Source organism: Erinaceus europaeus, chromosome 20, assembly GCF_950295315.1.
Source record: "Erinaceus europaeus chromosome 20, mEriEur2.1, whole genome shotgun sequence".
In the NCBI taxonomy this organism is placed as follows: domain Eukaryota; kingdom Metazoa; phylum Chordata; class Mammalia; order Eulipotyphla; family Erinaceidae; genus Erinaceus; species Erinaceus europaeus.
This window is the reverse complement of record NC_080181.1, coordinates 1,483,913-1,511,690: the sequence shown is the minus strand read 5'-3', so window position 1 is coordinate 1,511,690 and position 27,778 is coordinate 1,483,913. Positions and strand designations below refer to the sequence as shown.

General features: G+C 46.3%; 1 protein-coding gene and 1 non-coding gene across 2 annotated transcripts in view; both read right to left on the bottom strand.

Annotated features, from left to right (window-relative positions):
• The window catches only part of CEP295 (centrosomal protein 295), a 39,785-nt gene that overhangs the window by 1,411 nt on the left and 10,596 nt on the right, over positions 1 to 27,778 (bottom strand). Inside the window, exons 8-25 of the mRNA XM_060179654.1 lie at positions 26,267 to 26,450; positions 25,894 to 26,067; positions 24,964 to 25,179; positions 21,835 to 21,918; positions 21,589 to 21,692; positions 20,550 to 20,687; positions 19,665 to 19,756; positions 16,459 to 19,444; positions 14,151 to 14,316; positions 13,142 to 13,285; positions 8,920 to 9,072; positions 7,119 to 7,216; positions 6,499 to 6,601; positions 5,082 to 5,303; positions 3,459 to 3,598; positions 1,842 to 1,968; positions 936 to 1,399; positions 819 to 905 (exon numbers count right to left, since the gene is read on the bottom strand). Coding sequence (XP_060035637.1) covers positions 819 to 905; positions 936 to 1,399; positions 1,842 to 1,968; positions 3,459 to 3,598; positions 5,082 to 5,303; positions 6,499 to 6,601; positions 7,119 to 7,216; positions 8,920 to 9,072; positions 13,142 to 13,285; positions 14,151 to 14,316; positions 16,459 to 19,444; positions 19,665 to 19,756; positions 20,550 to 20,687; positions 21,589 to 21,692; positions 21,835 to 21,918; positions 24,964 to 25,179; positions 25,894 to 26,067; positions 26,267 to 26,450 — 5,682 coding nt within the window. The remainder of the gene's footprint in view (positions 1 to 818; positions 906 to 935; positions 1,400 to 1,841; positions 1,969 to 3,458; positions 3,599 to 5,081; positions 5,304 to 6,498; positions 6,602 to 7,118; positions 7,217 to 8,919; positions 9,073 to 13,141; positions 13,286 to 14,150; positions 14,317 to 16,458; positions 19,445 to 19,664; positions 19,757 to 20,549; positions 20,688 to 21,588; positions 21,693 to 21,834; positions 21,919 to 24,963; positions 25,180 to 25,893; positions 26,068 to 26,266; positions 26,451 to 27,778) is intronic.
• On the bottom strand, positions 6,943 to 7,019 carry LOC132535162 (small nucleolar RNA U2-19). Its single transcript, XR_009546946.1, has one exon. It is a non-coding gene; the product is annotated as a small nucleolar RNA U2-19 (small nucleolar RNA).

Genomic DNA, 27,778 nt, shown 5'->3' with positions numbered 1-27,778 from the left:
CCCTCTGCAGGTGGGATCTTGGGGCTCAAACCTGGGTCCTTGAGCACTGTAACATTTGCGCTCAACCATTTAACCCTGAATGCATCATCTTTAAATAATAGTATATAGACTACAGCGGTGGTGCTTCTTGCTATAGTGTTAAGATCTTCAGAGGTGGTGAAGTTTAAGGCAGGTTTTTGAGACCTGAACAAGGTGTGTGTGCTAAGGGAGCAGTTATTATATTAGTATTAGCAAGGGTTGTATAGTTCCTGCATTTCAAGTCCCCTCACCCTGCCCCGCCCTGAGAGGAGAGGCTGAGTACTTATCACTTTGCTTCCCCCTCGCAGGCTGGGACTGGGCAGGGTTTGGGGGTACTCCTTGCGCATGGCATTATGTGTACTTGGCCTGGTGCACCACTAGCCCTACAGATTTTGGCATTAGGGAAATGAATTCAGGCCTAAAATCTTGATTAGTAAATCAAAAGTCTTATTTATTTTTGAGAGAGATGCAGAGCGTGAAAGACACAGAGAAACACCAGAGCACTGCTCTGGTGGTGCGGGGGATTGAACCTGGGACTGCGGAGCCTCAGGCATGAGAGCCTCTTTGCACAGCCATTATGCTATCTACCCCCACCCAGTAAATGAAAAGTTTTATCAAGTATACTTGCCCAACTAAGCAGGAGCGAAACAGGAAGAGTGTTGGACTGACTGCAGTTAAGCCAAGTCACTCTTCCCCAGCTGTGTGGTGGTTGGAGAGGGACTTGGCAGTTAAGAGACCTTTTGTACAAACAACTGGGGTTTTTTTTTTATTGAATTTTACATAACAAAGGTTTCACTTACCCAGACTGGAATAGAGCTTTGTAATGAAAGCGATCCAGAACTTACAGACAGTTCTGACTGTGAGCGTTGAGTGGCCTCTGGAGCCTCTGTTTTAGTTGAAAAGTCTGAATGTTCCTCACTGTGTTTAGCTGGAAGAGAAGTCTCTACTGCTCCTTCAGGTACATGTAGATCCATGTCCATAACCCTATAGGTTCCATATTTATCTTCAATGAGGGATTGACTTTGTAACACTGCAGCAACCACCTGCTCTTCAAAGTCCAGTCTTTGTCTCTGGTCTGCTGAGTGAGTTCTTAATGAGCCTGTACTGACAGTGGAGTCACATGGAGTGCTATGTTGTAGACTTAGCTGATTGAATACATCCTCCAGTAAGGATGAACTTGGCAAGTCTACAGGGAGCTGGAAATGAACACTTTTTTTCTTGGTCTGCAGTAGTGCCATCTGTTCAGAGGAGTAGCACTGACTGTCCAGGCCTTGCAGAGAGACTCTCGCTTCAAAGCTAATGCTGTTGGGTAGATCAGCATGCTGGTTCCTCTCCAGTGAAGCAAGTTCTGGTAGAAGCTGCTGAAATGATTGCTCAGACCCTACATGAAGTTTAAGAAAAGTTAATTAGAATATTATAGTTTGAACTCTAGTGGGTAGAGGTCAGTTAACATGAACATGGAAACCAGCCTTATTGCTAAACAGAGACACTAGTGAATAGAGGCACATGTAGGAAATGTGAAAGGCCAAAAACAGCTAGGTACAATTTCTTTCTCCTTGATTATAATTGATCGGACAGAAATGTTGAGGAAGAAAGATAACCTGTGGGCCTGCTTTACTGCCTGTGAAGCACTTCCCTTCCCCTGCAGGTAGGGAATGGGCTCAAACCCAGATCCTTGCACATGGTAATATGTGCACTTAACCAATGTACCACCATTCAATGCCACCCCCACCCACCCATCCACTTTAGCTAGGTACGATTTCTGAGGCAAATGGACATAAAGAATCATGAACTAAGTGTTTAGCTGACTTGGGCATACGTACCCTCTCTAGTGGTTTCTGTGGCAGAGTGCTGAGCTGCAGTTTGCACCAGGTCAGGACTGGTCCACACAGTGCTCCTGGCGTGGCTGTCATACAGAGACTTTGAGCTCTGCTGGGAAGCAGGTAATGGCTAAAATAGTGGAGCACCAGTTGAACTAAGACACTTTTCCTTTAATGTTACTCTTTAATTCCACTTTTTACTAGTACGTATTTCAAACCCACTTGTTGGCTTTAGTCATAGATGTAAAAGATATTTTTAAAAGAATTACTCAGAAATAATTAAAGTTGATCAGAGGAAATTTCGAACATTGATTACTCCCCCTTTTTAAAAATAAGGACTCGCTATTCTATTTTACTTAATTCTTTATCGGAAAGGAAAAAAGACATCTGCAGCCCTGCTGCACCACTCTGCAGGTGGCGGCTGGGCTTGAACCTGGGTCCTTGTGCATTGTAGTGTGTGCACTTAACCAGATGCGTCACCACTGTTATTTCTAGAACAATACTTGGCTTATGGTGACGTGAGGGATTTGAACCTGGTACTTTGGAGCCTCAGGCATAAAAGTCTCTTTGCATAACCATTATGCTAAGCCCCCTCCACGTTTTCAATAAGCATTATGACAGATGTTGAACTTTGGAAGTGAGAAGGCAGGCCCAGATTTGAATTTTCTTGGCTACATTTTGCTAAAATTAACAAGCAGTTTAAAGATGAATTTCATTAAAAAAATTTTTTTTAAAACAGTTTTTAAAAAAATATTCCCTTTTGTTGCCCTTGTTGTTTTATTGTTGTAGTTATTATTGTTGTCGTTGGATAGGACAGAAATGAAGAGAGGAGGGGAAGACAGAGAGGAGGAGAGAAAGATAAACACCTGCAGATCTGCTTCACCGCCTGTGAAGCGACTCCCCTGCAGGTGGGGAGCCGGGGTTCGAACCGGGATCCTTATGCCGGTCCTTGTGCTTTGCGCCACCTGCGCTTAACCCGCTGCGCTACAGCCCGACTCCCTAAAACAGTTTTTTAAATATTCCCTTTTGTTGCCCTTGTTGTAGTTATTATTGTTGATGTCATCGTTGTAGGATAGGACAGAGAAATGGTGCACCACCCCCCAGCCTGATTCAATCCTCCCTAGTTTTTTAGTGAGGGAGTGAGAAACCACAGCACCAAAATTTCCTAAAATGATGTGGGCCTGGACAATAACCTGGGTCATGCACATGGCAAAGCAGCACAGTAATCTGATCTGTTTTTCTGGCTCTGTAAAGTACAGTTAAAACAGTTATTAATAAAGATTTGAAAGAGCAAAAATCCTGAGTCTGGGCAGTGGCTCAGTAGTGCTCTGAGAGACAAATGCTGACATCTGACATTGATACTGGTGTCAAGTACAGTCAGGACACAGCAATTATTGCAAAAGTAACACTGTGAACCACTGGCACATGCACTAGGGAGGATGGAATTTGGGACTTTGTGCTGTTGGATCCAATGCTTCAGTTACTGATTGCCACCTCCCCCAGGCCATCACTGTGATTTTAAAAAGCCATCTGCATGATTCTAACTGGCTGCCACAGTAAAGATCATTTGGCTTTAACAGACCAGGAAGTCCACCCCAACAGAGAACCAACATGACATACCTGGCAAAAGTCTCTGCTGTCTTGAGATGTTCCAGAGGAAAATGATGACACATCAAAATCTGGAAGGGGCTCTAAAGGCTTAAATAACTGGTGATGCAAATTTGGAAAAATATACTCAAGTTCTGGAAAGTCAAAGTACACTGTTGGAATTTTGAGGGAGAAAGAAAAAACGTAGTTAAAAAAAAAAAATCACCTAGAAGAGTTATAGTCAGAAAAAGTTATCTTTAGGTAGTGCCAACTAAATCATTTCCATACTTCAGACTTGCAGGCCTCAGGCCCCAGAGGCCCCAGGTTTAGTCCCGATCCACCACCACCCCTTATATAGAAGGGGGAAGAGCAGGCTGGGCAGTAGTGCAGCAGGTTAAGCACACATGGCGCAAAGCACAAGGACTGGCTTAAGGATCCCGGTTTGAGCCCCAGCTCCCCACCTGCAGTGAAGCAGGTCTATAGGTGTCTATCTTTTCCTCCTCGATTTCTCTGTACTGTCCAACAATAGGAATGGCAACAATAGCAGCCACAACAAGGGCAACAAAAATGGGAAAAATAACCTCCAGGAGCAGTGGATTCGTTCATAGTGCTGGCACTGAGCCCAAGCAATAACCCTGGATGAGAAAAAAAAAAAAGAAGAGGGCTAACGATGTGCTGGTGTTCTCAGAGCGTGTACGGGAACACTGGACTCACGGCAGAGTCCCGCTGCCCAGGCTGGCGCCACTGCACCCCCCGCAGCCTGCTCACTGCACAGTGGCAGCCGTCTCCTGAGTGCTCTGCTCCACTCCAGGCCCTCAGTGTTCCCCGTGCTACAGTGCACCTGACGGCTGCCACAGGCCATAAACATGAAGCCCACTTGCCACGCAAGGCCAGACTCAAAAACAGATGTTTATTTTTCTATGTATTGTGACCAGGGTTATCTCTGAGGCGGAGTGACTGGTGGCCGTTTATTTTTTCTCTTTTAGATACAACAGAGAGATTGAGAGGAGGAGGAACAGAGGGAGACACCCTACAGGTCGGGAGTTGGGGCTCAATCCCAGGTTCTTGCACTTGGTAATATGTATGCTTTAAAAAATACTTATTTATTCTCTTTTGTTGCCTTAGTTTTATTGTTGTAGTTGATGTTGTTGGATAGGACAGAGAGAAAACGAGAAAGTTGGGGGAGGGAGAGAGAAAGACACCTGCAGACCTGCTTCACCGCCTGTGAAGCCACTCCCCTGCAGGTGGGGAGCCGGGGCCTTATGCCGGTCCTTGTGCTTTGTGCCATCTGTGCTACCACCCAACACCTGGTAATATGTATGCTTAACCAAATGCATCACTGCCCAGGCCCCCGAAGTTTTAATTTTTTATTTAACTTTTTTCCCTCCTTTTTATCTTTGTAGTTATTGTGATTGATGTTGTTGTTGGACAAGACAGAGAAATGCAGAGAGGAGAGGAAGACAGAGAGGGGGACAGAAAGATGGACACCTGAAAACCTGTTTCACTGCCTCTGAAGCGACTTCCCCCCGTAGGTGGGGGAGCTGGAGGCTCAAACCGGGATCCTTACGCAGGTCCTTGTGCTTACACGCCATGTGCGCTTAACCCCACCCCCCAAAAAAACAGCTGCTGTCGAAGTGTGTGCACAAAATAATTTACCCTGCAAGTCTGTTCTTTCAGTCATCAAGTCTGCTTCACTTCTATGCGGCAAGCCAGAGCTCCGTCTTTCCCCTGCAGGTAGCAGCAGGCTGTGGACATCTGGGGAGCCCTGCGTTGGGTAAGCAGCTTGTGAAGGGCCTGCAGAGCCGAGACTGCCTGCTTCTTGCGCTTTGCCAGCTAAGGATTCCAGTTGCTGAGGATCCACGCCCTCTGACAGTGACTCTGAAAATGCAGTGTCGTGAGCAGTTAAGGTAGGGCTTTCCTAGAGATGGTCTTGCTACAGGTATAAGATACACATGGATAAGCAGAAGCAATCAAGGCACTGAGGCGCCTGCCACAGCAAATCTACCACTACTCGTGGTTGTTTTTCTAATAAATATTGTTTATTATTATTATTGGATAGAGACAGAGAGAAATTGACAGGAAGAGGAAGACAGGGAGGGAGATGGAGAGAGACTGAAAGACACCTGCAGCCCCGCTTCACCACTTATGAAGCTTTCCCCCTGTAGTGGGGACTAGGGGCTTGAACCTGGGTCTTTGTGCATTATAATGTGTGCGCTTAACCAGGTTCACCACTGCCTGCCTCCCTTTCTCTCGTTTCTTTTTTTAACCTTGATAGCACAGATTGAAATTGAGAGGGGAGGGAAAGATAGGGGGAGAGGGAGGGATGGGGGGGCAGAGAGAGAGAGAGAAAGACAGACCTGTAGCCCTGCAGCCCTGCTTCACTACTTGTAAAGCTTCTTCCCTGCAGGTGGGGAATAGAGGTTTGAATCTCTGTTCTTGTGCATGGTAACACGTGCGCCCAACTGCATGGGCTACTGCCCAGCCCCTCAAAACATAGTTTTATTCACCAGGGCCAGGACTTCTGGCATGCATGATTCTACTACTCTTGGGAAGCATGCCAGCTTGCCTTCTGTGAACTGGGGGTTCACACATGCAGTTTTACCACTCCCAGGCCAGACTTTCTCTTTACTTCAAAAGGAAAACAAACAAATAAAAGAGTAAGTTTATAGAGAGGCAGGTGAGGAGGGAAAGGCAGGAGGGAAGAGGACATGGCACGAGGGTCCCCTCTGCATTACCACCTTGACAGAGTGGCTGGGCTCCAACACGGCTGTGCAGACGCCAGTGCATGCACTCTACATGGTGAAGCACTGTCCCGTTTCATTCTTTTTAATTCTGGGGGGCTGGCTGGGTGGGGACAGTACATCTCTGCTCCACTGTCAGTGGAGCCTTCTGGCGCTGCACACAGTGACACTGTGTGGTGCCAGCAAGGGCTTCTTTTAGTAAGGCACAAACTCTGTCTCCAGCCCCAGGCACAGACACACTGCCAGCATGTGAGAAAAGCAGTATCTGTTCTTCCTGGTGTACTGCCACCCAACTTGAGGTCACCTTTCAACTGATGTCTATTTGACTTTACCTGGATCTGTAAGGCTCAAATCTGTGTTTTCATAACTTAGAAAGCTCCCAGTAGAGACAGTTACTGAAGATAATGGCTCATGGTAAGTCTCTTGTGTTTCAGCCTAAAAATAAAGGGATGCAGTAAACCACAACATAAGAAGCAAAATGTCGATCAGTCCCCAATTATCAATGCCAGTGGTCATCAACTCTGAGCTCAGATCAAGTGTATAGGCCTCCACTGTTAGAAAGGTCAGCCATGGAGCTAGTTCATCACTGCCCAGAACTCAGCACCTAACACACCCACACACACACCCACTCACCCACCTCACACCCATTATCACCAAGTCACTGGGCATTCATGTCACCACTGGCCCCACCACATACATACAAATGCAAACCACACGTGCGCACACACAGACACACATGCACACACAGTTTAGTGCTGAAATCAAGTACTTGTGCTTCTCAGAACTAGTGATCATGCATCAGATAGACTGACGGTCTTCTGATGCTCAGATTTGGCTAGTCTCATCATTGACCCGCTACACAAGAGCAGACCTCAGAGAAGGCAGACCCAGTCTCTCACTACCTGTGTAAGCTAAGGAGCGCAGTTCCAACAATGGCACACACACCACCTACCTTTTCTTCTGACAGCACAGGGGTCCCCAGACAGTCCTGCTCTTCCTCCTCAGTGTAAGTAAACACTGTGGGATTCTCAGCAAACTTCTTGACCTTGACTGGAAGATGGATTTTGTAGTTTGAATTAGAAAAAGAGAAGGAGGAAAGAAGTTCAGATAATGACAAATTCTTGGCACCAGAGGGGATCATTTCCAACCGTCCTATACTTGTCACAGGCAAAAACAAACAATAAAGCACTTTCTTTTTATTAAGTCATTAAGTGGGCAGTACAGTACACCTTTTTTTCTTGGAAATTTGTCAGTTACCCCATGTGTGAAGCCAGAGCCAGTAGAATGGGAAATGCTTCTGCCGTCATTTTATGAAGCAAAACTATCCAGTCAAATACCCTGTGTGACCTCAAAGGGGAGAAAAATGCACACTAAAGAAAAAAAAAGCATTGAGATAGCATATGGTTATGCAAAAAGACTTTTAGGTCCCAGGCTCAATCCAGCAACATGGTGTGCCAGAGCTAAGCAGTGCTCTGATGACAAATAAATAAAACAACCATACACATTGCAAAGTATAACTATTCACTTTTGCTTTTTAGTAAGTGTTTTTTTTTAACCAGAGCACTGTTCAGCTCTGGCTTATGGTGGTGCGGGGGATTGAACCTGGGACTTTGGCTCCTCAGGCATGAGAGTCTGTTTGCATAACCATTATGCTATCTACCCTCCGCCCAGTGTTTTTTATGCACATCAAAAACAGTTTTTACTGCAAGTTCTCATTCCTAATTATATCTGACATACTCAAGTATAAATAAAGCTTTATACTTTTTGTATCACTGTAGTATTCATGAATACATACCCAAACAGAATTTTTAAAAGTTTGCATGTATTTCACTTTACTATTTTTTTTTTTTAAATCTTTGCTTCAGAGCCTCAGACATGAGTCTTTCACATAATCATTATGCTGTCTCCCCAACCCCAAAATTACTTTTTTAAAAAAATACTTATTCCCCATTGTTTTTTATTGTTGTAGTTATTACTGCTGTTATCGATGTCATCGTTGTTGGATAGGACAGAGAGAAATGGAGAAAGGAGGGGAAGACAGAGATGGGGAGAGACCTGCTTGGCAGACCTGCTTCACTGCTTGTGAAGCGACTCCCCTGCAGGTGGGGAGCCAGGAGCTGGAACTGGGATCCTTAACACTGGTCCTTGTGCTTTGCGCCATATGCACTTAACCAGTGACACTGCCACCTGACTCCCCCCAGAATTACTTCTTAAAGGTCACCTTAAATTACCTACAAATTAAGGATATTGCTTAGTTCTGTATTTAGCTTTCTTATAGTGGTCAATTTTCGTTTTATATTCTCTGAAAAACTATTTTATAGACATTTTTTACAGCTTGTGTGACATTCAATAGGCTAGAGTCCTTGATATTACCTGAGAGTCTACCTTTTTAGTTATTTAAGTGACTTAATTTTCATGTTTTTATTTCTACAAGACCGGGAATCTTAGCTTCCGAGATCAGACGAGATCGGGTGTGTTCAGGGTGGTATGGCCATAGACAAGACTGGGATCTTAAAAAGCCTCTAGTGATGAGGAGCCAGCACCAGCGTTCAGTACTACTCCAGTTCCTAGTGTAGTCACCGGCCCCAGGTTCCCAGCAGGAATAGTATGCACAGCTGCAAAGTGTGGGGAAGCCTCAGCGACCCACCACAAGCTGTCACTGGGTACTGGCCGATTTCTTTACAATAGTACCCCCACCTGGAACTAGTGCCCAGTTATCCCTGTGCCCAGCACTCCTGCTCCCTCCGCCTCACCTGCCACATCAGTGTCATCACTACAGACTTTCTCTTGGGCAGCTGGCTCCGGATCAAACAGACCACCTTTCACTGGGCTCCCGAGGAAAAAGCTTTGTTCTCGGCTTATTGAGACTCTGAGGGGGTCTCTGTCTTGATCAAAGTCCGGCTTACCTATGATGGAGAAACAAGACCCTCATAAGATTGCCACTTAAGTGTCTAAAGCTACCTAAAACTAATGTGGGAATTTAGATTGTGGGTAAAAACAAAGGCTTGACCAATTTTAAGAAAAAGTATAATAGGCCTTTATAATTTTGCTATAGCTGCTGGGGAGTCACTGTTCTGGGTTGATTTTTTTTTTTTTTTTTTTACCAGAGCACTGTTCAGTGCTGGCTTATAGTGGTGGTGGGGACTGAAACTAAGACTGGAGCCTCAGGCATGAGAATCTGTTTGCATAACTGTTATCTACCTTCTGCCTCTGGGTTGACCCCCCCCCCCTTTTTAGAAGAAGATGAGAGGCATCATGACATCAGTGTCCCCCCAGTGTAAGGGCTAGTCTCCACCTGGGCCACGTGTGGGTAAAGCAGGCATCTGTCAGATGAGCTACCTTGCCCTGATAGAGGCTTTCAAATATTTTATTTCAAATGATCAAATGATACTCCTTACCATATAAATATATATGTTTGATTGTTCCCCTTTTCCTACGGCAATGTTTTGTTTTTAATCAGAACACTACTCAGCTCTGGCTTATGGTGGTGCAGGGGATCGAAACTGGGACTTTAGAGTCAGACATGAGAGTCGCTCTCATTTTAAGAAAACATCTCATATATACACACACACATCACATTTATTATTGGCTAGAGACAGAAATTGAGAGGGAAGGTAGAGACAGAGACACCTGCAGCCCTGCTTCACTACTCACTCATGAAACTTTCCTTTTGCAGGTACAGAGTTGGGCTTGAACCTAGGTCATTGTGCAATGTAATGTGTGCATTTAACCAGGTGCTCCACTGCCTGGCTGCTGAGAGTCTCTGCATGATCATGTGGTATTTACCCCACTCTTACTATTTTCTTTGATATCTTCTTCCCCAGTATGCCAGTTAAACATGGGGTTAGAGATCCATGCGAAGGAGAATGGAAACAAGCTCAATCTCAACCCCATTCCTTTTGGTAACTGTTGATAGAACACAAATAGACCAGTTCTCTCTCACAGTATTTTCTCAAGCTGTAAACTACCATAGCAGCTTCAAAACAAATGTTGCTATGATCTGCTAAAGAATCTTCAAAGCAAAGGGGGGCTGGGAGGTAGCACAGCGGGTTAAGAACACATGGCATGAAGCACAAGGACCAGCGTAAGGCTCCCCACCTGCAGGGGATTTGTTTCACAAGTGGTGAAGCAGGTCTGCAGGTGTCTATCTTTCTCTCCCCCTCTCTGTCTTCCCCTCCTCTCTCCATTTCTTTCTCTCCTATCCAACAACAGCAACAATAACAACAACAATAATAACCACCACCACAATAAAACAAGGGCAACAAAAGGAACAAAAATGGCCTCCAGGAGCAGTGGATTCATGGTGCAGGCACTGAGTCCCAACAACCCTGGAGGCAAAAACCAAAACAAAACAAAACAAAAAAAACTTCAAAGCAAGTAATGTGAATGTTAAAGAATTTTAATTCACCTCCCCCATAATTTAACTCCAATTAGTATAACGGGGATTGTATTAATAATCCTCACATAAAGTATGAAAATTAATGTCTTACAGAACGGGTTAATAATGCTTCATTACTAACTAGTCACAGGGAAACTGTAAAATTTAGTAGACATTAGTGTATTTTGGGAGGCTTAACATGCATTCATGATACAGTTAGAATGCGGACTGAGACTGGCTTTAGACAGGAAGAGGGTAGGCCCAGAGTAGAGTACACTTTTATTTTGTTTTATTTTATTTTTCGCTTCTAAGGTTATTGCTGGGGCTCAGTGCCTGAGTGCCTGCACTACAAATCCACTGCTCTTGGAGGGCATTTTCCCCATTTTATTGCCCTTGTTATTATTACTGCTGCTGTTCTTGTTGGACAGGACAGAGAGAAATCAAGAGGAGAGGAGACGAAGAGAAAAAGACAGACACCTGCACACCTGCTTCACTGCTTGTGAGATGACCCCCCTGCAGGTAGGGAGCCGGAGGCTCAAACCGGATCCTTACGCCGGTCCGCTGGTCCTTGTGCTTTGCACCATGTGCACTTAACCTGCTGCATCATCGCCCAGCCCCCTTGAGTATACTTTTTTTTTTTTTTTTTTTTCTTGAGTATACTTTTATGGAACTCTCTGGGGCCCTAGTTCCTGGCCTGGGAGCAGTTATTATAGTGATAATCAATCAGGTTGAAAAGAAAAGGGAAACAAGGGAGTGGAGATTGACCTAAAGTAGAGGCTACCAGGCCCCACACCTATGGACATCTCATCTTTGACAAAGGGGCCCAGACTATTACATGGGGAAAGCAGAGTCTCTTCAACAAATGAAGAAACAAATGAAGGTGTTGGAAACAATGGGTTGAAACATGCAGAAGAATGAAACTGAATCACTGTATTTCACCAAACACAAAAGTAAATTCCAAGTGGATCAAGGACTTGGATGTTAGACCACAAACTATCAAATACTTAGAGGAAAATATTGGCAGAACTTTTTTCCGCATAAATTTTAAAGACATCTTCAATGAAACGAATCCAATTACAAAGAAGACTAAGGCAAGTATAAACCTATGGATGGGACTACATCAAATTAAAAAGCTTCTTCACAGCAAAAGAAACCACTACCCAAACCAAGAGACCCCTCACAGAATGGGAGAAGATCTTTACATGCCATACATCAGACAAGAGTTTAATAACCAACATATATAAAGAGCTTGCCAGACTCAACAACAAGACAAAAAATAACCCCATCCAAAAATGGGGGGAGGACTTGGACAGAATATTCAACACAGAAGAGATCCAAAAGGCCGAGAAACACATGAAAAAATGCTCCAAGTCTCTGATTGTCAGAGAAATGCAAATCAAGACAACAATGAGATATCACTTCACTCCTGTGAGAATGTCATACATCAGAAAAGGTAACAGCAGCAAATGCTGAAGAGGGTGTGGGGTCAAAGGAACCCTCCTGCACTGCTGGTGGGAATGTCAATTGGTCCAACCTCTGTGGAGAACAGTCTGGAGAACTCTCAGAAGGCTAGAAATGGACCTACCCTAAGGATCCCAGTTCGAGCCCCTGGTTCCCCACCTGCAGGGAAGTCGCTTCACAGGTGGTGAAGCAGGTCTGCAGGTGTCTGTCTTTCTCTCCCCCTGTCTGTCTTCCCCATCTCTCTCCATTTCTCTCTGTCCTGTCTAACAACGATGACATCAACAACAACAATAACTACAACAACAATGAAAAACATCAAGGGCAACAAAAAAAGGAAAATAAAAATAAAAAAGAAAGTTGAGGGATGGGGAGGAAGACAGCATGATTATGTAAAGCGACTCTCATGCTTGAGGTTCTAAAATCCCAGTTCAGTCCTCCACACCACCATAAACCAGAGCTGAGTACTGTTCTGGTTAAAGAATAAAAAAGAGAAAAGAAAGCTGAAGAAATTCCCCTAAAAAGTATAACCTTAAGAAAAAGGGGCCTTTTACTACATCATCTTGTGGTGGTGAGGCCTTTTCCATGTGTAGTTTCACCAATCTGTCCCAGCCTTTTCATTCTTTTGATTTCAAACAGAAAGAGAGGGGCACCATCACACCACGGCTTCCCTTAGTGCTATGGCACTCCCATGAGGTGCTGGGGCTCAAATTCAGGCTGTGCACATGACAGGTCATGAGTCTTATGCAGTGAGTCATCTTTTAGCCCCAGCAGACTTTTCTTTCTTTAGAAAAACTACTAGCTCTGTGGAACTTTAGTATGTGTTTTATGTGCCTGTGCTTTTGATATGTGAAGAGTAAGCCTTTGCCCATCTGCTTGGGGGCAATAACCTTTCCTAAGAGGACAGACTGTAGGTTGTCCAAGTCTCAAGTAAAGGTGCTCCAGAAACAGTGCTGTTTTCTCATTATAAACCCGTCATAGCAGAGGTGTTTAAGACATCAATCACATCAAGTGGTTAAGCACGGTTGACTTATGTAAACCTGTTTCTTTTTACAAGCACTCAGTCTAGTTTCTTCAGCAAATAAGCTCTTGGAAATGTGGCAGACTGACAAAGGTTCTTTCCCAGACCACCAGCCTACCTGGTGTAGCAGTCTGCCCACTGGCCGGCGACTCTACCTCTTGGATAGCACTCAGCTCGTGCTGGATCAGGTCCAGTCCACACTTCACTCTGGCAACAGGTGGCTTTGAGGGCCTGTCCCCAGCTGCTTTCTCCAGACGCTCAGCTGTAAAGCCAGTGACAAAGTCAGCTTCGACCACTGCTAGCAACACACTACAAACTTTTCTCTCAGCAGCACATGGTGAAAGAGGGCAAGAGCCAAGAGCCAACTCTGTGAGGACTATGTCTTTTCTTTTTTTGTGCCTCTAGTCTGGGGCTTGGTGCCAGCATTATGAATCCACTACACTTGGTGGCCATTTTTTTCTTCTCCATTTGATTTATTAAGACAGATACTGAGGGAGTCGGGCTGTAGCGCAGCGGGTTAAGCGCAGGTGGCGCAAAGCACAAGGACCGGTGTAAGGATCCCGGTTCGAACCCCGGCTCCCCACCTGCAGGGGAGTCGCTTCACAGGCAGTGAAGCAGGTCTGCAGGTGTCTATCTTTCTCTCCCCCTCTGTCTTCCCCTCCTCTCTCCATTTCTCTGTCCTATCCAACAACAACAATAATAACTACAACAATAAAACAACAAGGGCAACAAAAGGGAGTAATTAAAATAAATATTAAAAAAAAAAAAAAGAAGACAGATACTGAGAGGGGAGGGTCGGCAATAGAGAGGGAGAGAGAAAGACACCTGCAAACCTGCTCCACAATTCATAGCTTCCCCACTGCAGGTGGGGATCGGGGGGCTAGAACCTGGTTCTTCATCATAGCACTGTGTGTGCTTAGCTAGATGTGCCACTGCCAGGCTCTCAATATTTCATTTATTCGATTCGGAGAAATTAAGAGGGAGAGAGACACCTGCAGCTCTTATTTACCGCCTGCAAAGCTTTTCCCTGCAGGTGTGGACTGGCAGCTAGAACCCAAGTCCTTGCACATTATAATGTGTACACTTAACCAGGCGTGCCACCGCCCAGCCTGAGTGCGTTTTCTTACCAATGAGGCTGGCGTTATCTTCTGAAAATCTCCACTGATCTTCTGAGCTACTCTGGTCTGCAGAGCTGGCATTTCCCTCATCAGCTCCTGTGCAGTCTTGTAGATGTGGAAGCCATTCACTGAGCTTCAGGGTTTTAAAATGACTTTCAAGTGTGAGTTTACTTGTCTGTAAGAGAGGACCAGAGAGGGTGGGCTAGCACAGGATGCAGGAACATGTGAAGCCTTGCTCTGATCTCCCGTGGTGTAGAGTCCCAATGACATCAATAGGTCCTCAAGTCACACTACTATCACTTTATCCACAGATAGAAAGACAAAAGCTCCTAGCACTGGACTGTGGATTTCCACTGCAAAATCTTACTCTCCATTCTTGGCCCTACAAGTGCAGTCTCCACTGCTCTTCAGCTCCCCAGCAAGCCCCATGACCTCAACTCAGGTGCCTCCTAACCATCCAGGTTTGCTGAGCTCTTAGGCTGGATCATAAACACAGGCCTCAGCCTCTTAAGAGCACAGAAGGCTCTTCTGTAGTTGGAGTCTGTTGTCTGCCAGTGCCCCACCAGGGCTGGGTGTTGTGTAGCAGCCAGTCGGCCAGACAGAGCAGCTTGCGGCAGGCCCGAGGACAGCCACTCAGGTGACAGGTCTGTCTCGGTCTGCATACCTGTCAGCAAAGTGTTCTACAGAAAGACTCGCCTGCTATTTCCTAAGCTTCCAGTAACTGGCTGTCAGCATGTAACCTATAGCAAGCTTGAAGTTCTTTACAACAGTATCTGTGTCTGTATTTGGTTCTTTCACAGTACTGGCTGGAACCATTTGGCTTCAAATACTACTTTCCTCACATAAGCCATCTGAGATCAGTTTCTTAGAATTTCCAATTGGTGGCAGTAATGTACATGTTACCATGCATAAGAACCTGGGTTCAAACCCTCAGTTCCACCTGGTGGGGGTGGGGTGTGTGTGTGTGTGTGTGTGTGTGTGTGTGTGTGTGTGTGAAAGCTTCATGAATGGTGAAGCAGTGCTGCAAATATCTCTGTCCTCGTTTCCCTTTCTTTCAATTTCTCTGCTCTATCAAATAAATGTGTTTTTATTTTTATATTATAAGTATACACAAATATACATATGTATGTATATATATATTAAATTTAAAAATATTTAATAGAGAGAGACAGACGCCTGCAGTACTGCTTCACCCGTCGTGAGGCTTTCCTCCTGCAGGTGGGACTGAGGGCTTGAATTCAACTTGGTGTGCCCACCACCCAGACCCCATATATATTCATATTTCCCTACACTGTTTAAGGTAGGAAATTAAAACATGAGATCCTGAGTTCGACCCCCTCATCACATGTCCTAGAATAATGCTCTGGTTCTATCACTGATGGTTTTTTTCCCCCCTAATGTATTGGATAGAGACAGCCAGAAACTGAGAGGCGAGGGGGAGAGACAGACACCTGCAACCCTGCTTCACCATTCCTTTGCTTTGCGCCATGTGTGCTTAACCCACAGAGCTACGGCCTGACTCGACCACTTCTAAAGCTTTCCCCTTCAGGTGAGTATGGGGGCTTGGACCTTGGTCCTTTTGTATTGTAGCGTGTTAGCCAGGTACAACACCAATATTTTTTTTCTTTTATGCCTTCAGGGTTATTGCCAGGGCTTGGTGCCTGCACCACAAACCCATTGTTGCTGGTTGTTTTACCACTGTTGTGGTTATTATTATCGTTGTTATTGTTGGATAGGACAGAGAGAAATGGAGAGAGGAGGGGAAGACAGAGAGAGGTAGAGAAAGACAGACACCTGCAGACCTGCTTTACCGCCTGTGAAGTGACTCCCCTGCAGGTGGGGAGCCGGGGGCTTGAACCGGGATCTTCACGCCAGTACTTGCACTTTTGCGCCACATCTTTACGCCAGTCCTTGCGCTTCGCGCCATGTGCGCTTAACCCACTGCACTACCGCTCAACCCCCAATTTTTTTTTTTTTAAAGAAAAGTTAAGATAAAACCAGAATGGTTCTTTGCTTTCCTCTCTACCTTTTTTGATGCCAGGGATTAAACGCAGGGCCTCACAATGCAAGATAAGCACTTCACCACTGAGCTACATACACCCCCAATCTCAAGTTTAAGAATTTATCAGTTGGGGTGGGGGTAGATAGCATAATGGTTATGCAGAGAGACTCTCATGCCTGATGCTCCAATGTCCCAGGTTCAGTTCTCCCCATATCACCATGAACCACAGCTGAAAAAAATAACTTCAGTAAAAATAGTCAGTCTATCAGTGTCAGGTTGCTTGTGTAATTCTTAGATAGCAACTCTAATCCTCACCTGACTGTCTTTAAAGAAATCCTTCAGAGTTTCTTGATGTTTCTGTATCTGCTTCTGCAATGCTGCTTGTCTCTGTACAAGCAAGTCTTCCTGGGCTCTTTGCCTATAATGCAAAACCTCTCTTTGTAGAGCCAACTGCTTTTGAAGCCCCACGTTATCTTGCTGAGCCAAGACAGGATGTGAAAAACTCAGATGTGGCCTGCAGGTGTTTGCAGGCTGAACTTGAGCAAAGGGCAGTGGGCTGAATGAGCATTCTCTTTCCTTGGGGAGAAGTGAAGAGGGAAGAGTATGTTCTGAAGAGTCACTTTTTGTCTCCTGGCCCTGCCTACTTAAAAGTGGCTCTTCCTGGGACTTGTCCCCAGAACCCAAGTGCTCTTGCCGAGGCAGAATTGGTTGTGATAATTCCAGAAGCCTGTCCTGTGGCCTTGGGGCCTCAAGCTGACTTGAAAGAGCAGTGTTATGACTTGTGGCTGGAGAGGACTTTGGGCTTCTCCCTGAGTCGGTAGCAGGCTGGGACAAGGAGCAGGAGGAGCCCGTGGGCTCTGACACCCTTTCCTGCAACATACTTAGTCTTTGCAAAAGCACTTGTTCCTGGGCTTCCTGCCTACAGCGAATGGTTTTCCTCTGTGTATCTAAGTGCTGCTGAATTGCCTTCAGAACACCATGGTGAGAGGGCAGCAAGTGCTCAGGAGAGAACAGGTCCTCAAATCTTTGTGACCCAGGGAAAGGAACCTCTTGCTGACTTTTCTGGCTACTGGGGAGGGAGCCCAGCCGCGAAGGCGCAGAGGCATGATCGGACTGTGATGCGCCCAGCAACGTGTCTGCAGATCTTGGTGGCAACACGCTGTGCCCGCAGGGAGCTGTGGCTTCACCTCTAGCAGGATCAGCTTCTTGGACTCTCTCTGCTTCAGCGAGAGGCAGGGAGGCAAATGATTGCTCTGCCACAAGGGAGAAGGTGGTGGTGGTGCTGCCCTGCTCCAGTGGTGCCGGATCCTTCTGGGAAAGTAGCTCCTGCTGGGTGTCTTGCTTGGGCTGGCCCAGGGCCTCCCTCTGCACAGCCAGGTGTTCCTGAAGATTGTTTCGTTGAGGCAGGCTGAGATGCGATACTCTAGAGAGCCTGTCCTGCAAGTGTGGGTCCTGAAGAGGGCAGGGAGGCACCGTGCTGTCCCTCTCAGTTGACAGTGGCTCCTGGGTTACGGCAGAACTGGCAGACAGTAAGGATGAGGAGGGCTGTGTGAGCTGGGGCAGGAGTGAGGAGTCGGTTGGGGTCTCCTCTGTGCCCCGCCACTCATGAGCTGCTTTCAAGCTGTCCGGGAGACGAAAGTGATGCTGTGAAACTTGGAGACACTCCTGAAAACCGGGGGTCTTGGAGTGGCTTAAGGGAACTGAGCTGTCACTCTCAGCTGGCATGCTTTCCTGGAACCCGACCCCCTGTGACAGGGAGGACAAAGGATCAGTCTCTTCAGAAGAAAGCTGCCTCTCTAGTTCTCCTGGCCTGTGCACAGAGCCCCCGGTTTCTCTTCCAGCCGGTACCCCCCTCTCTAGCTGTAGCTGTCCCTGTAGTGTTGGCAAGTTTTCACACTGTGAACAACTGAGAGGTTTGTCTTGAGGTGTTGGGATTGCTGGAAGACTGGAGGGAATGGTGCTCTCCTCAGACAGAGAATGGCTCTGGAACCTTCCAGGCTCAGTTCCAGCAGACGTTTGGGAAGCCAATGGGTGCTGGGTAGCCCTTAGTGGGAATGAAGTGCTCACCTGCCCAGACTTCCCATCCCCCGGGGCCCACCGTCCACGTGACAGCAGCTGCACCTGGGCTTCATGATGCGCCTGAAGGGCATCCCTTTGTGTTGCCAACTGTTCCTGGAGTAACTTCAAGCTATTGTGCAAAGGGAGGAACTGTTGCAGGAAGCTCAGAGTCCCGTCTTGAGGTCTGGGGATTTCAGGCTGGCTTGAGGGAAGCCCGTTCTCACTGTCAGACTGACACTGCTCCTGGACATTCCCAGACTGCCTGTCGGCAGAGGGCCATAGAGCAGATGTCTGCTGAGTCCCCTGAGCGGGGGGGGACTGTCCACGTCCACCTGGCTCACGCTGCTTGTGGACACAAAGCACTTTCTGGGCTTCTCGCAGAGCCTGGAGGCTGTCCCTCTGAGCATGCAACTGCTCCTGGAGCAGTTTAAAGTTTTCACGCTGTGATGAGACAGACTGTGAGAGACTTGAAAGCTTCTCCTGAAGTAATGGGACCCCAAGACGCCCAAAGGAAGTGACAGGATGCTTCCTGGTTGGAGAAGATTCCTGAACTCTCCCTTGGGCAGTGGGCAGTGAAGCAAACAAGTCCAGTGGAAGGGAGATGGACAGGCCAGTGCGCCCTTCCAGCTCTTTCTGCTTGCACAGGAGCAGTCGCTCTTGAGCCTCCTGTCTGGACCGCAGCACTTCCTTCTGTAGGTCTAACTGCTTTTGCAGAGCCTTCAGGCGGCCTTGCTGGGCTGTGAGGTACTCTGAGGGTGGCAAACGCTCATCCTGCATTGGGCTGAAGACAGAATGGGGCACGGAGGCAGTACTTTTACTCATGGTGCCTAAGGGCTCCTGGGTCTTTCCAGATTCACTTTTAGCAGTCACAGAACCAAGAGAATGCTCAGCAGGCAGTGGCTGGAGTGAAGACTTACAAGAGGCCTGCCTGGCATCTGGAGTAAGTGAAGCCTCTGACGTGTCTGCCTGCCTCTGCACAAAGTGATTCTGTCCCGGCACCTGAAAATAATCTGCTTCCAATTTGGAGACCTGCATGGGCTGATACTTGTTAGAACCCAGCCTCTGTCTCTGCCCTTGATTCCAAAGCTCAGAGGCAACTGTGGCCTGTTCCGGTGGTGGTGCTGAAACAGTGCCATGCAGTACTGGTGTGGCAGGCCTGGGCACATGTGCGCGTTGTCCTTTCAACAGATTCTGATATTCCAGCAGTCGCTGCCTGGCTATTTCAACAGACTGTCTGTGAAGTCTACAACAAGCAAACATTTTAGATCAAACAAACAAGCAAAAATCCCTTTACTTCTAAGTGTCTGTACATTAAGTTCAACAAGCAGCAATCCCAGGTCTCATTGTGGTGGGAAAGGGACACCGGCCACTGCAGTGCCTGTGCAGAGACTAGGCCTCCTAGCTCCTCCCGGCCCCGTCCAGACAGCAAGCCTCACACTAGCAAATGCACCCCAAGCTCTGACCTGTTTTGCTGTAAGAGGTGGTGTTGATAGCTCCAGATCATCTGCCTGTCTTCATCAGTGACCAGCCCAAATGACGCTGGGGTAGCATCCACCTAACACAAGACAAAGCTGCTGACTAGAAGGCAAGTCCAAATGTAAGTCCTCAGGCATGTGGAATCATAAGCTGAAGCCCCTTGACAGACTCCCACATAGCTTTATTTAAGATGAAAGACAGCACTTCTGTTACTCAGAAATGAAGTCATTCTGTGCTACCCCGAGAGCCAAGTTCATGGTTCAACACCAGAATCATAAAGAACTCAGGATCAAACATTAGCGTCCCCAAGAATCTGACAGGTGGGGCCAGGTGGTGGAGCACCTGGTTAAGCGCACATGTTAAAGTGTGCAAGGACCTAGGTTCACGCCCACAGTTCCCACGGCTGCAGGAGAAAAGCTGCAAGTGGTGAAGCAGGTCTGCAGGTGTCTATCTCCCCCTACCTTCTTGGTTTCTGGCTTTTTCTATCCAATAAATAGATAGTAATAAAAAATATGGTCTGGGAGGTGGCACAGTGATAAAACTTTGGACTCTCAAGCACGAGGTCCTGAGTTCGATCCCCGGCAGCACATGTGCCAGAGTGATGTCTAGTTCTTTCTCTCTCCTCCTATCTTTCTCATTAATAAATAAAATCTTTAAAAAAATTAATAAAACAAATAGAAAATAAACTGAAAGGTGAAAGCCATGAGGCTGATGCAAATACTCTTACATATGTCCACACAGACATTCATGGAAATGTGCATTAAATGAAAACATCAAATAAGAGTCTGAAATGCACTTATTTTCCTGAATGCTAAGTTTACATATATCTACTTCCCTCAAAAAAGTTCTATGTAATAGTTCATTTTTCCTACCCCAGTCTGTTGAGTTTTTTTCCTTTTTGCTTCTTCCAGTTGAGCTCTGAAGCAATCATTCTCTAATCTTAATTTCTGTTGTTCAATTTGTTCAAGTAATTTTAGCTGCTTTTGCTTCTGTTCTTCTATTTCCATTATCTACGTAACAAAAACACTATTCATCTGTTAGTAACAAGCTTATATGAAAGTTGACATGCGATATTCTATTGAAAAGAAGCAGATCAGATCACCACAGCACCAGTTATCTGAGAGTGATGCTTTGTATTTTAATACCCCTGCTAGAAGGAGACAAAGGAAAAGAAGAAAGTAGATAGAAGTACTAAGTGTCAGAGGAGAAGAAAAAACAAAGGTGTGAGCTACTATTCTTACTTCCTGGAAGCAGAGGGATCCTTTGACCCCCACTACACACACACACACACCCGACAGAGAAGCAGCAAGCCGAGCTGTAAATGCACATGGAGGAGGAGCGATTCAGAGTGGAGCACAGGGTCCAATGAGCTACGTGAGCAGAAAGTGTTTCTATCTGCTGATGTGGACGTTCTGACTTCATATTCCCAGTGCTACATTGTTCTCAGTAAATACTGACCAAGGAAGTTAAACAGCAAGGCCTCTTGAAACAGTGCTTGCGGGGGTTGGGTGGTGGCACACCGGGTTACGTGCACACAGTACAAAGCACAAGGACCCACGCAAGGATCCTGGTTCAAGCTCCCGACACCCCACCTACGAGGGTGGGGTCACTACACAAGCAGTGAAGCAGGTCTGCCTCTCTCCCTGTGTATCTCCCCTCCTCTCTCAAAAATCTCTGTTCTAGTCAATAAAGTGGATTCACAGGAATGCAAGGGAAAACCTCCCATGAGGCACGAAACAGACGTGAAGACAGTGGGTGGCAGGGAGCAGCACACAAACTCCAACATTATGCACATGAATCCAGGTGGTGAGAACAGCTGTCAGAGTGACCAAGCTGCACCTCCTGTGTCCTGGATACATGCACAATACAGGGGGACAAAGGCATCTTTGAAAAGAAAACGTCTCCAACTACCTGTTTCTGCCTTGCTGCTATCCGGATTCTGGCTGCTGTCTCTTGAGGATGAAGCAGAACTGAACTCTGAGTCACAGTAGGGACAGATGGAGCCTCCTGCATTTCTGAAAGAAGTTACCAGACAGAATGACTCTCAGCAATGCAGAATTTCAGCACCACCTTACTGCGCTTTTACTATCTGTCACTTCACTGGGAAACATTGTGAAAACCATGGGAGTTAATCTCATAGTGAATAAAGAGCAATACCTCGTTCCTTTTCAGCATCTGTATCCTGTGAAAGTTGTCTATCTTCACTAGTCAAAGGTCCAGAGTCAACTGTTAGTGAATCCCCTTGGGCAGATGCAGAAGATACAACATTACCAACATGTCACATTGTCAAGATTACATGTGGACAAAGTAACCAGAAGCTGAATTCAGAGTAACAACTCAATCTGGCTTCGCCCGAATGTCTAGCCACTTACTTCATGGCCAGGTCTCTCCTTCCTTACATGTAAACCAGTAGGGGCTGGGTGGTGGTGCACCTAGTAGAAGGGGCAAGTTCCACTGGGTTCAGCCTCCAGCCCCACCCACCCCCTTCTGCAAGGTTTCATGAGCATCAAAGCAGTGCTATCTCTGTATCCCTACCACCCTCATCCCTTTCAACTCCATCTCTATCAAAAATAAGTTAATCTTTTTGCTTAAAACATAGTGGAGGGAGTAGTGGAGGGAGTCGGACAGTAGCCCAGTGGGTTAAGCACAGGTGATGCAAAACACAAGGACCGGACTAAGGATCCCGGTTCAAGCCCCTGGCTGCCCACCTGCAGGGGAGTCGCTTCAGAGGCGGTGAAGCAGGTGTGCAGGTGTCTGTCTTTCTCTCCCTCTCTCTGTCTTCCCCTCCTCTCTCCATTTCTCTCTGTCCAATCTAACGACGACATCAATAACAACAATAGTAACTATAACAATAAAACAAGGGCAACAAAGGGGAAAAGAAAAAAGAAAAAAAACATAATGGAGATTAAATTTATAAACAGAAATCCCTCCTACATAGGATAAAACAAACAAAAAATCTCAGTATACACTATAATAATTTATGTTTTGTGGCAAAAAAATTTTAGTGAGGCTATTTCTTTTTTCTTAATATTTATGTATTATTGGGTAGAGGCAGAGAAATTGAAGAGGGAGGGAAAGCGAGGAAGCCAGGCAGTAGTGCACCCGCTTGAGAGCACATAGTAGGCCGGGTGGTGGCGCATCTGGCTGAGCACATGTCACAGTGCTCAAGGACCCAGGTTCAAGCCCCCGGTCCCCACCTGCAGGGGGAAAGCTTTGCAAGTGGTGAAGTAGGGCTGAAGGTGTCTCTCTGTCTCTTTCCCTCTCTGCCTCCCCCTTCCTCTTGACTTCTGGCTTTTTCTATCCAATAAAGATAAAAAAAAAAGGGAGTCAGGCAGTAGCGCAGCGGGTTAAGCGCACATGGTGCAAAGCACAAGGACCGGCTTAAAGATCCCGGTTCGAGCCCCCGGCTCCCCACCTGCAGGGGAGTCGCCTCACAGGTGGTGAAGCAGGTCTGCAGGTGTCTTATCTTTCTCTCCCCCTGTCTTCCCCACCTCTCTCCATTTCTCTCTGTCCTATCCAACAATGACATCAATAATAACTACAACAACAATAAAACAATAAGAACAATAAGAGGGAATAAAGAAATAAATATAAAAAAAAAACAAATTAAAAAAAAAAGCACATAGTAAGCACAAGAACACATGAAAGGATCCAGGTTTGAGCCTCTGGCTCCCTGTCTGCAAGGCGTTGCTATACAAGCAGTGAAGCAGGTCTGTAGTTGTCTCTCTCTTTCACTTTCTACTCTCTCAGTTCCTCTCTGTCCTATACAATAAAAAAAATTAAAAAAAAAAAAAAAGGCCACCAAGAGCAGTGGATTCTAGTGAGGCACCGAGCCCCCGTGATTTAAAAAAAAAAAAAGAGGGAAAGAGACGACTCTTGCAGCCTTGCTTCCCCACTCAAAAGCTTTTCCTCTACAGGTGGAGACCAGGGTCTTGAACCCAGGTCTTTGCACATTGTAATGTGTGCTCCACTGCCTGGCCCCACAAAACATTTTTAGTATGAGTTCAATCTCAGTAAGAAAATTTTTAATTAAAAAAAATAATAAAAATTAAAAAAAGAATTTTTAAAATTACAATCAGTTCACACTTGCTAATAATTCAAGAAGATACTTGATGGTTTGGACTCTATTATGTCTGGAAGCTTCTAGCCTACTGATTTACCAAAATAAAATAAGTTTTATTATTGATTTTTAAATGTTTTCTTTTTAAATTTATTTGATAAACAGCCAGAAATTGAGAGGAGGGGAGGTATAGAGAGACAGACACCTACAGCCTGCGTCACCGCTTATGAAGCTCCCCCTGCAGGTGTGTGGGGCGCATTCCTGTCCTTGCACACTGCCACATGCTCAGCCAGGCGTGCCACCACCTACTGAGATTTGAAGAAACTTTTGTTTGTTTCACTGGTGGGACTGTGAAACAAACAATGCAGTAGCCTTTGGCTCATAGGTTATTTTAGGGGCTATTCCTCAGGCAAGAATTAAAAGCCCAGAATGATGCCTTTGCTACAAGAAGTCTGGTTACAGCCCCAGATTCACAAACGGAGCACTGTCTCAAGGCAAGGCGATGCTCGACTACCACTCAAGTCACCAGGAAGGAGACTCTCTAAGCTGTCTGGTTTCTTTTCTTCAGGGTTATTGCTGGGGCTCAGTGCCTGCATTAATGAATCCATTGTTTCTGGAGGCCATTTTCCCCATTTTTTTTTATTGTTATTGTTACTGATGTTGTCATTGTTAGGCCAGAGAGAAATGGAGAGAAAAGGGAATGACAGAGAGGGGGAGAGAAAAATAGAGACACCTGCAGACATGCTTCACTGCCTGTGAAGCGACTCCCCTGCAGGTGGGGACCTCCTTACGCAGGTCCTTGAGCTTTGCGCCACATGCGCTTAACCCACTGCGCTACCGCCTGACTCCCGTTGCCCTTGTTCTTATTGCTGTTATTCCTGTCATTGTTGGATAGGACAGAAAGAAATCAAGGAGGGGGAGGAAGACAGACACCTATAGACCTGCTTTACCGCTTGTGAAGTGAGCCCCCTGCAGGTGGGGAGCCAGGGGCTCGAAATGGAATCGTTGCGTCGGTCCTTGCCTGGCACCCTGTGCGCTTATTAACCCGCTGAGCTATACCGCCCAGCCCCCTGGTTTCTTTTTTAAACATTGCTTGCTTAAACATTGTTGTGACATCATGGGCTTTACGACATTTTCTCCATTTGACCTGTACATTTTGCTCTTCCAGGGAGGAAGGAGCTTGCTTTGGGAGCCTGGAAGGGTCTTGTGCAGTGACTGAACCCCACCTTGCGTGGGCCCGGAGGACAGGGGCTCCTCCTCGCTGGCAGACGCCCACTCAGTGGCAGGAACTTTGCTCTCGCTGTCACTGAGAGTTGTCATCCCACTTTCATCCTCAGACATGGATTTAATTGTCCACAGAGACTTTTGGCTTCGAATCTTATTTAATAACTTCCTAAAAAGAGCCTTTGAAGGGATCTCATGGGTCTTCATTGCCAAGGAAGCTAAAATAGAGAAACATACTACTCTATATTTGGTTACCACTACAACCAGTTAAAACAAAAGACCAGCTTTTCTCCTCAGCATTTACAATTGCTCAGTATATACAAATAGCACAGTTTCGCCCTGATTTTCTAATCAGGAATGATTTTTTTCAACTAAAACTCACCAGAATTCAAACCTGATTTCAATAGTAAGCATGCAACACAAATTCCAAACTTTTTATCTTCTTTTTTTTTTTTTTTTTCCAACCAGAGTGCCGCTCAGCTCTGGTTTTATGGTGGTGCTGGGGATTGAACCCAGGACTTTGGAGCCTCAGGTTTGAGAGTCTGTTTGCATAACCATTATGGTATCTAACCCTGCCCTATTATCTTTATTTATTGGATAGAGACAGCCAGAAATTGAGAGGGGAGGAGGAGAGAGAGAGACACCTGCAGCCCTGCTTCACCATCTGCAAAGCTTTTCCTCTACAGATGGAGACTGGGGGAGCTTGAACTCTGGTCCTTGTGCACTGTAACATGTACTCAACCAGGTGTGCCACCACCCAGCCCCCTACAAACTCAAAACTTAAAAAACACTATCAGGAAGGGATTTCTTCTGACTTCTAATGAATGGTAGAAGCATAGCTCTTAATTTTTTTGAAAAACGTGTTGGAAGAGCCTATATCCTATTATAGAAGAGTTCTAAATGGGGTTTGTTGTGCACTTGGGGAGCTTTACCTTCTTTTTCACTAGAGCATATTTCGTCAGCTTCTGCCATGGGAAGGCTTTCAACTTCACCTGAGTGCTCTTGTTCCACTGACAGGTCCAGCTCCGCGTCCTGGCCCTGGCCCTGGCCCTCCAGTGTGGGCAAAGGCTCTGGCTCAAGGTGCAGGATCAGGTTTCCTTTTACCACTTAAAAGAGAGACGCACATGTTTACACTCCAGAATGGCTAAAGAGAACTGAGCAAAACACCTCAACGCTTGTAATCTAAGGTATGACAACTTCTTTCAAATGGAGAACTCATTTCAAAATAACAACGGCTTCGCTACCGTAATACATTTCCCCACCACAATACTGTAAATCATGTGAAGAGTACAGAAACCCCCTTACTCCTGTCCGCATTGTACATGTCTTCAAAGGCAAACTCCAGCTCCCTCTGCCACTCCTCTCTCATCTCGCTGCGCCTGTATGGCAGTTCGGCCAGCTGGGGCGGCATCTGCGCCACCATCTGCCTCCGGCGCGCCAGGTCCTCTTGCTGCAGCTGCTTGAGCTCTTTCATTAGTTTCTCTTGACTCTTCAAAAATTAGGAGAACCGATTCAATACTGGGAGATAGCATTAGGAGAAGGGAAAGTAGGGGCATCATGAGGAATGAGGCCTGGGGTTCCCTACCCACTTCTATCCCTATGAAAAATCTTGCTAGAGGCCAGACAAACTGGATGATGGGACAGGGTGTCACTCCTAGCCCAGAGGCCAGTAAACAGGTCACTAGGAGGAGGGCAGGCCACAAAGCTTCAGAACTCTGACCGCCCGTCGCAGTCCCCTACCAGGGGACGCGGTAGCAGGCGTCCACATTCCCTGCATTAGGCCAGAGCGTGCACAGCTTCGGGTGAGCACCAGAAGCAGCGAGTGGGACTATGACGACGGATGGAGCTTCCTCCCACTCCACTCTTTAAGCCCCTACACTTCAAGGGGACTTGTGGACCCCTCTGCAGGCTCACAGAGCCCAGCAGATACGGAGGTAAAAAGCACTATGCCTTCCAGAGGCCATCCGACTTGACATGAGTTAGAGGTTGGGTGGCCTGCATAAAGTCAGGCCAGCAGCCACGTGGTGAAGGCAGAACCACCTGGGGGCTGCTGTTTGGTTTGTCTAGTGCTAAAGCCCAAACCCAGGGCCTCACACATGAAGCACAACTCTAACATTGAGCAACAACCCGGGTCCTAGATCCCATGCATAACCACTAAACACAACTGTTGAACTTTATTTCAGTGGCCTCTATGGGGGCTGGGTAAAGTGCACACAGCAGCTGCCTTTCGCTCTTTCCTTCCTATTGGTTTAAGTCTTGGATGAGGGTCTCTAGTAATAATTCAGTTATTTTAATTCTAACTTGTTTCCAGTTTATAAAATCTAAAAATCTAGTGGAGAGATCATAACCGAGTTCAAGCTATACAAATGAACTCTCAATGGATCGGCATTTAATTCTTAAAGCACATAAAAACTCATCCCTCACATGCCTGCTTAAGCTATCAAAGTTAATGGGGGTTGGGTTGTAGCGCATCAGGTTAAGCACACGTGGCGTGAAGTGCAAGGACAGGGTTAAAGATCCTGGTTCGAGACCCGGCTTCCCACCTACAAGGGGGTCGCTTCACAAACAGTGAAGCAGGTCTACAGGTGTCTATTCCCTCCCCCCACCCCCAGTCTTCCCTTCCTCTCTTGATTTCTCTCTGTCCTATCCAATAACAACAAGGGCAACAAAAATGAGAAATATGGCCTCCAGGAGCAGTGGATTTGTAGTGCAGGCACTGAGTCCCAGTGATAACAGGGGGATATATATATATATACACTCATGAGTCAAATACAGAAAACAACATTAGACTTTTAAAAAGATGAACCAGGGGTCAGG